Raw genomic sequence first — 11,418 nt, 5'->3', positions numbered from 1 at the left:
TTTAAATGCTTGAAGCTTTTTTGTTATGATTCAAGTGAAAGTGTACATAGCACACCAAGTTTCTATTCAATAATTCATACTCATTTTATTTCATGCCGTTGATTGCAAGTCCCACCACGTAAAAGCCCCCATCGCACTGCATCTCCCATTCAATTTCTTCTTCTTTCCTACCCCGCCCGTCCTGTCTTCTGAACTCTGTGTCTGGGCAAATGCTGTCCCCTGCCTCACCCTGCTTTGTAACTTGTTGCTGTGGATTAGGAGACAACTTTCTGAGATCATCAGTTTTACATTCAACAATTCATACTCCCTGCCCACATCCCCTTGCATTGATTGCAATCCCTACCAGGGGAGCACACACATCCCACTTCCTCCTCTGTCTCCTGTCTCTATTCCTCCTTTTGTCTGAACCCTTGGGACTTTGGATCTTAAATGATCAATTATTCAAATGTAGGGATGAGTTCAATTCCAAACTTGAAGGGTGACTAAAAGCCATAGTCTTGGGGCTCTCAGTTGTCCCTCTCTGACCAGGAAGCCTGATCTCATTTGTGATTTTGAGTTCTGTTCCACAGTTTCCTCCCGCTTTCTCCAGGACTTCTAATGTGGTCCTTTTCAGAGCAGGTTGGTAGTGGTAGCCAGGCAACATCAAGTTCTGGGTTCAGGGTTGTGGAGACTGAGGTCTGCATGGCCTATTAGTCTACTGGACTAATTGTTCGCTTATATCTTTTGATTCTTCATTTAGTTCCCACTCTTTTTTCTTTTGTATAGGGTGAGACTAATGGCAGTACCTTAAACGACTACTCCATGCAGCCCTTTTGAGCTGGAATGGTTAATTATTCTAAGGAGTGTGTTTCACCATGGTGGTATTGTTCACCTTTGAAACCCGTTGATTGTTTGACTGATGGTCCAACATTTCTGTGCTCCGGAAGAGGATGAAGCCCAGCCCTAGGGGGTTGAGCCCTAGGATCCTCATTGCAGTTTCATGTGCTCATTTATCCTCAAAGAGCTGTAGCGCTGCTGGACTTACTGGTCCATTTCTCCTCAGGTCTTCCACCACAAGCTGATTGGAAGCATTCTGATCGGCTCTTTCAGAGTAGACCTGGGGACTGTGTACAACCAACCTGGTAAGACAGCACCACCTTCCAGCCTCTAGCTCCATTCTCTTCAAGTGCATTATCCATGAAGGTCTCTCAGGCAGCCGGCTGCTCGTCCTTCTGACTATCCAGTCAGTATCAGTGAGCGCAACGCTGAGCAAGACATGACTCTTGCCTTCAAAAGGTTACAATCTCATGAGATTATTTTATTTGCCCATATTTCCGAGAAATTCATTTTTGTTCTCATGGATTCTCTCATTTAGGCTGGTGAGACATTAAGACAAAAGAGGCAATAAGGTAGAAAAGTTAAGAATAGGAAGTAGGGAGTCAAATGAGGACTTCAAATTCCACTGTGTCATTTCCTAGCTGTGTGGCCTTGGACAGATGACTGAACTTCTCCATTCCTTAGTTTCCTCACCTTTAAAAATGGGGATAGTATCAGATCTACTTTAAAGGGTTGCTGGAGGATTACGTTCATAGAAATATGTGAAGTGCTCAGTCTAGCACATAGTGATGACTATGATATCCATGTAAGTGTTTCATGTAATAATTACTACTATCCCTGATTTATAGGAAAGTGAAACCCAGAGAATTTGTCCAAGGTCAAGAGCTAAGAAGTAACAGAGCCCCTTCCTTTCAACAGTTGTTCCTCCTTATGCACATGACCAGGTCAGCACCGTAGTTGAGTATAATGCATTGAGCATGACGATGTCTGTAGGGAACAGGAAGTCATGTGACTCAGTCAAGGAACAGTGGAAACCTGAACCCAGTGTTTCCAGCTCTTTCCCTTATTTTTAAGATAAGCTAGAAGTCTAGATTTTCTTAGAAACTTTGAAATGTTGAGGTACAGTTTAGGCCAAACAAAAATATCCACGAGTCACATTTATAGCCCATGGGCATAGAATAAAGGACTTCCACACTCCATTAGTACTATCCCATCCTTGGTAGGGCAAACAGCTAATGCTTTTAGCTGCTAACAGAAAGTTTGATGGTTCAAACCCACCGAGAGGTGCCTCAGAAGAAAAACCTGGGCACACCCTTCTGAAAGACCAGCCATGGGAAACCCTGAGGAAGGCAGGTGTGCTTTGCACACACGGGACCTCCACAAGGCTGAGTGGCCTTGACAACAAGGGGTACCAGTCAGAGTTAGGCCCCTGTGCACCTGCTGTCACTGGGTGAAGGTTCCCAGAGGGAGAGAGAGAGAGAGTGAGGTGGGAGTAAGAGGAAAGGAAAGAAAAGAAGGCAGGCAAGAGACTTGGGGGAAACCTAACAGCCGAGAGAGGAGAGTACATAGGGGACCTTGGGCTGGGAAAGAAATGGGTGGAGGTGCTGGGTCCTCGGGGCAGGCTATCTGAGCTGTCAGGGCATTTTTCCAGGTCATCAGTTCTGTGACAAGTGGGCCCTGCTCACAGACCCTGCAGACATCCGGACTGGCACCAAGGGGTACCTGAAGTGTGACATCAGCGTGACTGGGAAAGGCGACCTCTTGAAGACCAACCCCAAAACCGCGGACGCCGAGGAGCAAATTGAAAAGTGAGGCTGCGCCATCCAGTGCTGTGCAAGAGCAAGGAGGCTCTCAGTCCCAGTGCCTCTTCCCTTCCCTCAGCCCCTCCCTTAGAACTAGCAAGTTCCTGGCTTGCCCGCCTGGGCTTCTGCTCTAGCAGGCTCACCTAGACACGACTCATTGAAGGCACGGTTGCCAGGGGGAGACCAGCTGCTAAAATAAAGCCTGTTTTTCTATCATAGTCCATTACACATAAGCTATTCTGAAGCCTAGGTGATGTCTCTTGGAAGGAATTGCCATTTCAACCTCTGGTTTCTGAAGTGACGAGTCTTAAATGTCCCGCTGTTACAGGACAGAGGGGCAGACAGTGTTGATTCTAGAACCCTGGGACCCGAGTCCATTTGGATTCACTCTATCATCTCTGTTCACGGTCTTTCCATGAGGAAGAAAACTCTCCTCAGGGCGAATCCTGGTCTATGCGGGAGTTTCTCCTGTGACAGGCGCCTCTTTTCAACCTCCATAGTGTGCTTCTCCTTTGCCTCTTTCTGTCAAACAGAGCCTGTTTTGAATGTTGACTTTTGCTCCCTTGTTAGGAATCTTCTGATTCCCCAAGGGTTTCCATCCGAGAGACCCTGGGCCAGATTCTACGTGAGACTCTACAAAGCGGAAGGGCTACCCAAAATGAACTCCAGCATCATGGCGAATGTCACCAAAGCGTTTGTGGGTGACAGCAAGGACCTCGTGGACCCTTTTGTGGAGGTGTCCTTCGCTGGGCAGATGGTAAGGAGTCATTTGTCACCTTTGTCACTAAGACTGGCAGGTCCATGCCAGGGTCCTTCCTTTACCCTGGACGATGTAACTTTAAAAGGTTAAGTTACAATAACAATAAAAACTCAGTCAGTGCCCTGAAAGAGAAATCATGAAAGTCAGTGGGTCAGGTGGGGAGACAAGTAGAGGAGGGTTACTCGCTCGCTTACTCACTCACTCGCTCGCTCACTCTTACTAGAGAGCATGAGAGTGGTGGTGGGTGGGCCATTGTTTAGGAGCCCAGCCATACAGGCCTCCTCCCTCATTTCTGGCTACTTCTCTGAGCTACTACCCAGTCTTCAGGCCTAAAGAATTATTGTCATCCTCCCAATCAGCACCATAATCCACCCAGGCGGTCCTCGTTACCTTAGTTACGTAGTGCTGCTATTTCAGAAATATCACAAGCGGGTGGCTATAATAAACAGGAATTTATCTCTTATCATGTAGGAAGCTAGAAGTCCAACTTCAGGGTGCCAACTCTGGGGCAAGGCTATGGGGGAAAATCCTTGTCTCTTTCCTAGAGCGGTGGGATGGATGTCCCTTGAAGGTCTTCACGTATCTTGCCATCAATCTTCCCCTGGGTCTAGGAGGTTCTCAGCTCAGGGACCCTGGGTCCAAAGTATGTGCTTCTGTGATCTTAGAAGAAAAAAATGTGAGGTAGGCTACATCCTAGAGAAACTTCCCTTATAGGGGATCAAGAGTATGACTTGAGTATGGGTGTTAAATTTCACCCTAATTCCCTTACACGTGACTGGCCGATTACATCATAGTGGAGAATCATATCAGTAGATGCCTCTGCCAAATGACACCAGTACATAACTGCCAAACTACTGAGAATCATGGCCTAGACAAATTGATACTTGTTTGAGGGAGACACAGTTCAACCCCTGACACGTAAACCTGAAAATCCCTGCTCTCTGCCAGCCACTGCGAGCACCAGGGTCCGAGTACCAGTGACAGCTAATCCTTGCTGGCCAGACTTTGAAGTATCAGCTGACACTCATGTCGTCTCTGGCCCTGGAATATGTGCCTTACGTCCCTCCCCTGGTCAAGGGTGAGCACTGATTTGTGAGGACCTCAGCGGTCCTATCAGACACAATCTCTTTTATGATGAACCTGAGGCCCAGGCTGGGAAGTGATTCTGACTTTTCATAAAACACAAACCAAGGGTCTCAGGATAGCATTCCTTGTGCTTCTGATGCTGGATGGCGTAACTTCTATTCAGAATACAGATGTTTGTTTCCTCCCAACCCCATAGTCTGATAGGAACCCCGAGGGCAGGGATGCGTCCGACTCACATGTTTTCCAGATGTCTGGCAGCATGCCTGCACAGAGTTGTTGTTGGGAGCCACCGTGTCACTTCTGACTTATAGCAGCACTACATGCAACAGAGCAGAACACTCCCCCGTCCTTCACCACCCTTACAGTCCCAGCTGTGTTTGAGCTCGCGGTTGTAGCCACTGCACCGATCGCGTTGGTAGTGGTGTTGATCAAATACAATTGAGTGTCTGGTGGAAATAGCTTCATGACTTTGGCAAGTCACTTGACACTTGCAGCGAAGTAGAGCATTTCTTTTGTCACTCAAGGGCTAATTCTCTCCAGCTTTCTTCCGTGGCTCACATCTCCCTGGCTTTGTGTTCAGGGGCGGACCACAGTGCAGAAGAACTGCGCCGATCCTGTGTGGCATGAACAGGTGGTCTTCAAGGAAATGTTCCCTCCCTTGTGTCGGAGGGTGAAAATCCAGGTATGGGATGAAGGCAGCATGAATGATGTGACACTGGCCACCCATTTCATCGACTTGAAGAAGATCTCCAATGAACAAGACGGAGATAAAGGTGAAGGAAGCCACATTGTTTGACATGAAAATCACTGATTTCGGGGTTTGAGCAGGCACGATGTTAGACAGAGCTGGATCTGTTAAGCAACTATGACCATGAATGAATGAAACTGTAATGTCAGCTAGAAACTGCTTATTGTGGCCTCCACTCCTCCAATAACAAATTGTGCCGAGGGCCATGCCTTACACATCACACCCTAGATCTGCCTCTGTTGTTAGGCACCTTCTGTGTTTCTGGGCAGTGGCTTGTGCTTGGTGCTGACAGTGGACAGAGCCAAGCTCTGGTTCCAGGTTTGGTCCTGGTCCTAGATCTCCTAGCAACATCACTACTGAACTGAGAACACCACTCTTTCCCTGCGCCTCAGTTCTGCTTTGTTTTTGCATTGAGTTTAGGTTAGATCGGGATTGGCAAGCCAGGTGTCTATCAACTAGTCCATCCTGTTGCATATTTCAGTAGGGCCTACGTGCTAAAAATTAGTTTTATATTATTGAGGCCTCCAGCCAGTGTTATGTCCCTAACTCACTGATGGGTGCCTGACGGCATAAGTACAGCGAAGCGCTGCTGACAGTACTCGGAGCCTCAGGAAAGAACGAAGAGGCTCAGCTAACCCGCCAGGTCAGGCAGGCAAGCAGAGGACAAGCCAGTAGCTGCTTTGTTCTCCACTGAACTTGTGTCTAGTGTTTCGCGTGGCCTCTGGCACATTGAAGCCAGTAAACGTTGGGTGAATGAGCAAACAGGAAAGGAGGCGCACTGACCTTTAGAGTACTTTTATATTACAACTGTGAACAGTGTTAGCACATGCACAGAAAAAAGACGAGAAGGAAATGCAGCAAAATAGCGCTCCCGCTGCCCTTGAGTCAATTCTGACACATGGTGGCCCTACTGGACAGAGCACAACTACCCCATCGAGTTTTCAAGGCTGCTCTTTTAATGAACCCAACATACCCGAGAGGCTGGTGGGTTCGAACCACTTACCTTTTTGTTAGTCATCCAGTGCTTAACCACCACCTCACCAGAGCTCCTCAAGTGACAATAGTGCCTCCTTGATCGATGGAAAACTGTATTCTTTTTGTCATTTCTGTAGAGCTTTAGAAGTAAATTCACATCATTTATATGAAGCGAAAAATAAAAGCAAAACAATAAACTTAAAAACATAGCCTTGTCACTAACGCCTAGTGTCTCCCTAGGCTTTCTACCCACCTTTGGGCCTGCCTGGATTAACCTGTATGGCTCACCCAGGAACCACAGCCTGATGGACGACTACCAGGAGCTGAATGAAGGCTTGGGGGAAGGCGTGTCCTTCAGGGGGAGGATCCTGGTGGAAATTGCTGTGGAAATCCTCTCAGGAGGGGCACAGGAGTCGAAGTTTTCCAAAGCCCTGAAGGGACTCAAGGTGTCTTTGAAGGACAAAGACTCCAAGTCTCCCAAAGGGTCGAGTAAAGACAAGGGTGACAAAACCGATGATGCAAAATCCCAGCAGGCTTCAGACAAGACGAACTCGACTGAGGTCGAGGTGGAACCTTTCGATGTGCCTCCCGAGGTGAGTCTGACCCACTGGCCACAGCACTTGTGAGACGAGTCCTGCACGGAGATGGCCCCTGCTGAGGGTCCCAAAGATGTGTGCCTGCGTGGGTCTCATTCCCTGCTCAAAACTGGTGCTGGCCTCGCCCTGTTTTCTCTTAGTACATGCTTCTCAGTCCAATGATCTGCTCATGAGAAACCCTTTCCGAGTCTCCCCTAAACACAGATTTCCATGGAAACCAAAGTGAAGTGAAGCAAGGAATGCTCTGGGGGCGATGGTGGGAGTTGGTGGCAGAGTGACTGGCTATGCTATATCTGGAACCTCGTTTCACTTAGCTTGTTGAGCTTAGGGTATGTATTAGACAGGGTTCTCTCGAGATATAAAACCAAATTGCTGATAATTTAATATATTTATTTATAAAGATAATTAGATATATAACAAGAAATGAACTGTTAAATCATATACAGATAAATATACAATACAAGAAATGAACAGTTAAATTATAAAGTAGTACAAATGACTCAGTGCAACTCACTCCCGTGAGAGAGAGTTGTGAGACACTAGCAGTCCTTCAAGTCTAGTCTGCTGCCAGGTTTTCCTCTCTATATAGAGAGAGCTAGGCTATCTCAGCACAGCAGCCAATCACAAGGCAGGTCACCAACTGTCAGCCAGGTCACCAACCGCCAGTCCCCAGCTCCAGAGGTGACTTAAAGGGACCTCAACTTAAAGTGACACAGTCTACAGGCTAGGCATCCCACAGATAGTGTAGCCTGTAAATTGAGGCACAGAACAAGCAAGGCAGCCGCACACTGGTCCAATGATCAAAGAGTGAGAGACAAGAAAGGTGAGGCTCACCAAGCCATTTATCTCTCCACCCTTCAGTTAATCCCACTTGTGTTTATAGGTCAAGCTGGCACAATAAACGATCTCAGGGTATGTTTAGGATATGAGGTCATATGGAATGAAAGGAAGGGGAGGAGGAAATTGAGAAGCTGATTCTCCCACAGCAAGCCTATGCGAACATCACGGCTCAAGGGAACCCTTATTTTTGCTTATTTCAACATAAAGCCCACGCACATTTTTTTCCACCCCAAGTTCAGTGCTGTATTATGGGAAAGAGATCTAGAGCTCCAAGATGAATACAAACTCTGAGGGTAGCCTCCTGCAATAATTCACTTTAGCAACAGTAACCGGAAGTTCAGAGAATTAAAGAGTGTAAGGTTCGGCAGCAAAGTTGGGTAGATTCCAGCTCTGGGAATATGTTTCTCAGATCAACCAGACAGCATCTTCTTCTTCTTCTTCTTCTTTTTTTAGGTAGAGAAAGTAGGTAACTATTGTTTTCCTAGAGATGTCCATTCCTAGAGAAGAATCGACTGTCTACAGCATTATAGCATTTGACCTTGTGACGTCCTTGAGTCATTGGGCTTTAGTGTAATCAGATAAAAGATGGAGGCTGGTGAAGATGAATTCTATAGCCCTTCTCAGTGTAAAAGGCAATGTCCCACCATGCCCTGCCAGATGTCCAGTCTGTGCATTTCGCAAAGCAAGTATGTGCAGTAGCATATCCTGGTATGTTAGCATCACCTTTTACCTGGCTTGTGCTCTTTCAGGGAGTACAGTTTAACTTTGGGATAATACCAAAGCATTGGGTTCAAAGCATACTGAGCCTGTTGTCAGACCTTTGATAAAATCACTCAACAACCTTGAGCTTCAGTTTCATCTCCTTTTTGATCTGTAAAATGGGTATGATCCAAATAAGACCTCTCCAGTTTAGTACAAGAAACAAATATAATGTATGTGGCTACCCTGTGTAAGCCAGACCCCAGCTCCAGCAGAACGGTTTAATCTTGTGACTTTGTGTAGCTGGTCTCCTGTGTTCTGCCTCCTAAATGCCTGATCACCAGAACACGCTCCCTGTGTTACCAAGAGCACCTTAGGAAGACACACCACGTTTATATGTGAAAAGTAAAGGAGAAGTTAATTTAAGGTGGTCTAGCAGCTATCAGGAGTCCTCAAACTATGGCCCGCGGGCCACATGCCGCCCACCTAGGACATTTATCCGGCCCTCCGGGTGTTTTTGTCCCGTTTGTTTTTTTACTTCAAAATAAGATATGTGCAGTGTGCATAGGAATTTGTTCATAGTTTTTTTTTTAGAAACTATAGTCCAGCCCTCCAACAGGTCTAAGGGACAGTGAACTGGCCCCCTGTTTAAAACATTTGAGGACCCCTGGGCTATATCATTCTAGCTAAATGGCTGGACTTGGATCTGCACTCTGCTAGTCTTGGTTCTTGCCTGTCTGATTAACTGGGAAATATTGTGCCATTTCATACTGAAACCGAGGCTCAAATCTACCTGGTCAGGTTAACAGCATTTGATTAGCTTCCTTGTAAGAAAGAAAAAAGCCAGTCTTGTCTAAGAATTTTTTTTTTACTTGCATAGATTGTACCAGAAAAATATGAAGAATTTTTACTCTTTGGAACATTTTTTGAAGCTACTATGATTGACCGGAAGATTGGAGATAAACCCATTAGCTTTGAAGTTTCTGTGGGTAAGTGCAGGGCCAGCCCGGGGCCTGGCACGGGCCTTCACAACTGTCACTTGAGTGAGTGTGCAAGTGGCTTACAAGAAGATGATGACGGTGTGGTGACAGCTTGCACACCAGAAGGAAATGAGCAATTCCTTGTCCACGCTAGTGTCAATATCGAAAGGATGACTTCATTTTCATTCATTTATTTAAAAAGTAATAATCAAGAATATAGACCAAATTGGACTATGAATGCTGTAACTCATCCCTAATGGATGTCGGGGACCACTTCTCGCTGGTGAGGTGTGCGATGTGAACAGCTCATGATGATTTCTTGCACCTTATATAGCCCGCAGGCTTGAAAGCCCCCATGCCTAGTTTGAGGAATTATTGCATATCGTAAGTGCTATTATTTTAACTCTTAGCAATGGTGCTGGGCTGGGAAAAGCATTCCAAGAATGAAGAGCCCCACAGGAAAGGTGGCGGCTCACAATTGGGGAGGCAGGCCTCTTGTGCTCCATAGAGCAGGAGATGGTGATGGAGTGCCGCACTCCTGAACCATACGGCTGGAGCACTTAGACAATGCCAATCCACATGTCCAGAGAAAGGCAGATTACAAAATGGCATATCTACATCTACATGAAATTTTTTGAAATGGTAGTCACCAAAGTGCTGGAAAACAGTTATGGTTAGGTTCCAACATTTCGATGGATCTTATTTTCCCAGTTGGAATGTGTATCATGTTCAACAAAAGAGAAAATAAGATGGATGTAGATGATGCTCATAGTCATGGTCCATCTTACTTCTTTGGTCTGATCATTGCTCTTCTCACCTTTGTTTTAAATCATCTTACTGGGGGCTCATACAGCTCTTACCACAATACATCCATCCATTGCATAAAGCACATTTGTGCATTTGTTGCCATTATTGTTCTCAAAACACTTTCTTTCTACTTGAGCCCTTGGTATCAGCTCCTCATATTTACCCCATCCTTCCCCCACCCTTCCTTCCTCATGAACCTTTGATAATTTATAAATTATTATTATTTTTTCATGTCTTACACTGACTTGATGTTTCCCTTCACCCACTTTTCTGTTGTCCGTCCCCCAGGGAGGGGGTTATATGTAGATCATTGTGATGTTTCCCCTTCTTCCCCTACCTTCCCCTTCCCCTCCTGGTACTGCTACTCCCATTATTAGACCTGAAGGGTTTATTTGTCCTGGATTCCCTGTGTTTCCAGGTCTTATATCTATACCCGTCTTCTCACCTTTATGATGAGAGCTTATGTCCCTACCCTGGGTGGACAGGCACTTGCCTCTCATACCAAGCAGGCTGACACTGCTTGTTGAAAACCTGCCCTTCTCCCCTGGCTGCTGCCTCTGCAGGCAATTTTGGGAACCTGATTGATGGAGGGTCCCATCATGGAAGTAAAAAGAAGTCAGCGGAGTCAATGGAAGAAGACAGCCTTCCGCTGCTGCATGAAGGAGAAGGGGACTCAGCCCATAATGTAACCATCCCAATGGTCTCCACCACTCATCCAGAGAAGCCACTGGTGACAGAAGGGAACAGGTAAGGGGCATAGGAGAAGACGGAGAGGGGGTTCTGCCTATTTCTATTCCTGTTTTATTTCGTTTCCCCTTACAATCAGAAACATCCTTTTTGATCTCAGTTGTGGGAACAACGTGTAAACAGGGCAAAATCATGCCACCGCTGAATCTTTAACAAAATGCTGGCAGCTCTCCAAGTGATGTGTCCAGGTAATTCGGCGTTGTTGCTGGTAGGTGCTGTCAGGTTGGTTCCAGCTCAACGGGACAAAACACTGCGCAGTCCTGCACCATCCTCACAATTGTTGTGCTTGCGCCTGTGGTTGCAGCCCCTGTGTCGCTTCATCTCCTAGATGGTCTTCCACCTTGTCATCACCCTCTACCTTCTCAAACATGATTGTCAGAGTAACCCAGCCTCTAGGCGCAATTGTACGGCGATAAGATATAAAGCTCACAGTAAAGCCCTAGAGAACAGGAAAGATAGGAGAGAGAACAAGATCAAGGAGTCAGAGATATTCTATGGTGGCATGCTCACCTCCGGGACAGCCATGATCTCAGCATCCAGGTCTGCACAGAGAGAGAGCCTC

The 11,418-nt window shown here is 46.4% G+C and overlaps 1 protein-coding gene across 1 annotated transcript in view; it reads left to right on the top strand.

The window, feature by feature from the left end:
- Positions 1-11,418, top strand: part of FER1L6 (fer-1 like family member 6) — a 136,169-nt gene that overhangs the window by 18,119 nt on the left and 106,632 nt on the right. The window contains exons 6-12 of the mRNA XM_004697400.2: positions 1,043-1,121; positions 2,468-2,624; positions 3,189-3,375; positions 5,045-5,237; positions 6,428-6,780; positions 9,203-9,311; positions 10,673-10,856. Coding sequence (XP_004697457.1) covers positions 1,043-1,121; positions 2,468-2,624; positions 3,189-3,375; positions 5,045-5,237; positions 6,428-6,780; positions 9,203-9,311; positions 10,673-10,856 — 1,262 coding nt within the window. The remainder of the gene's footprint in view (positions 1-1,042; positions 1,122-2,467; positions 2,625-3,188; positions 3,376-5,044; positions 5,238-6,427; positions 6,781-9,202; positions 9,312-10,672; positions 10,857-11,418) is intronic.

Source organism: Echinops telfairi, unplaced genomic scaffold (genome assembly GCF_000313985.2).
Source record: "Echinops telfairi isolate 266 unplaced genomic scaffold, ASM31398v2 ScPeMD7_1;HRSCAF=3_0, whole genome shotgun sequence".
In the NCBI taxonomy this organism is placed as follows: Eukaryota; Metazoa; Chordata; class Mammalia; order Afrosoricida; family Tenrecidae; genus Echinops; species Echinops telfairi.
Note: the sequence above shows the minus strand (reverse complement) of the source record. Positions and strands in the feature narration are given on the sequence as shown.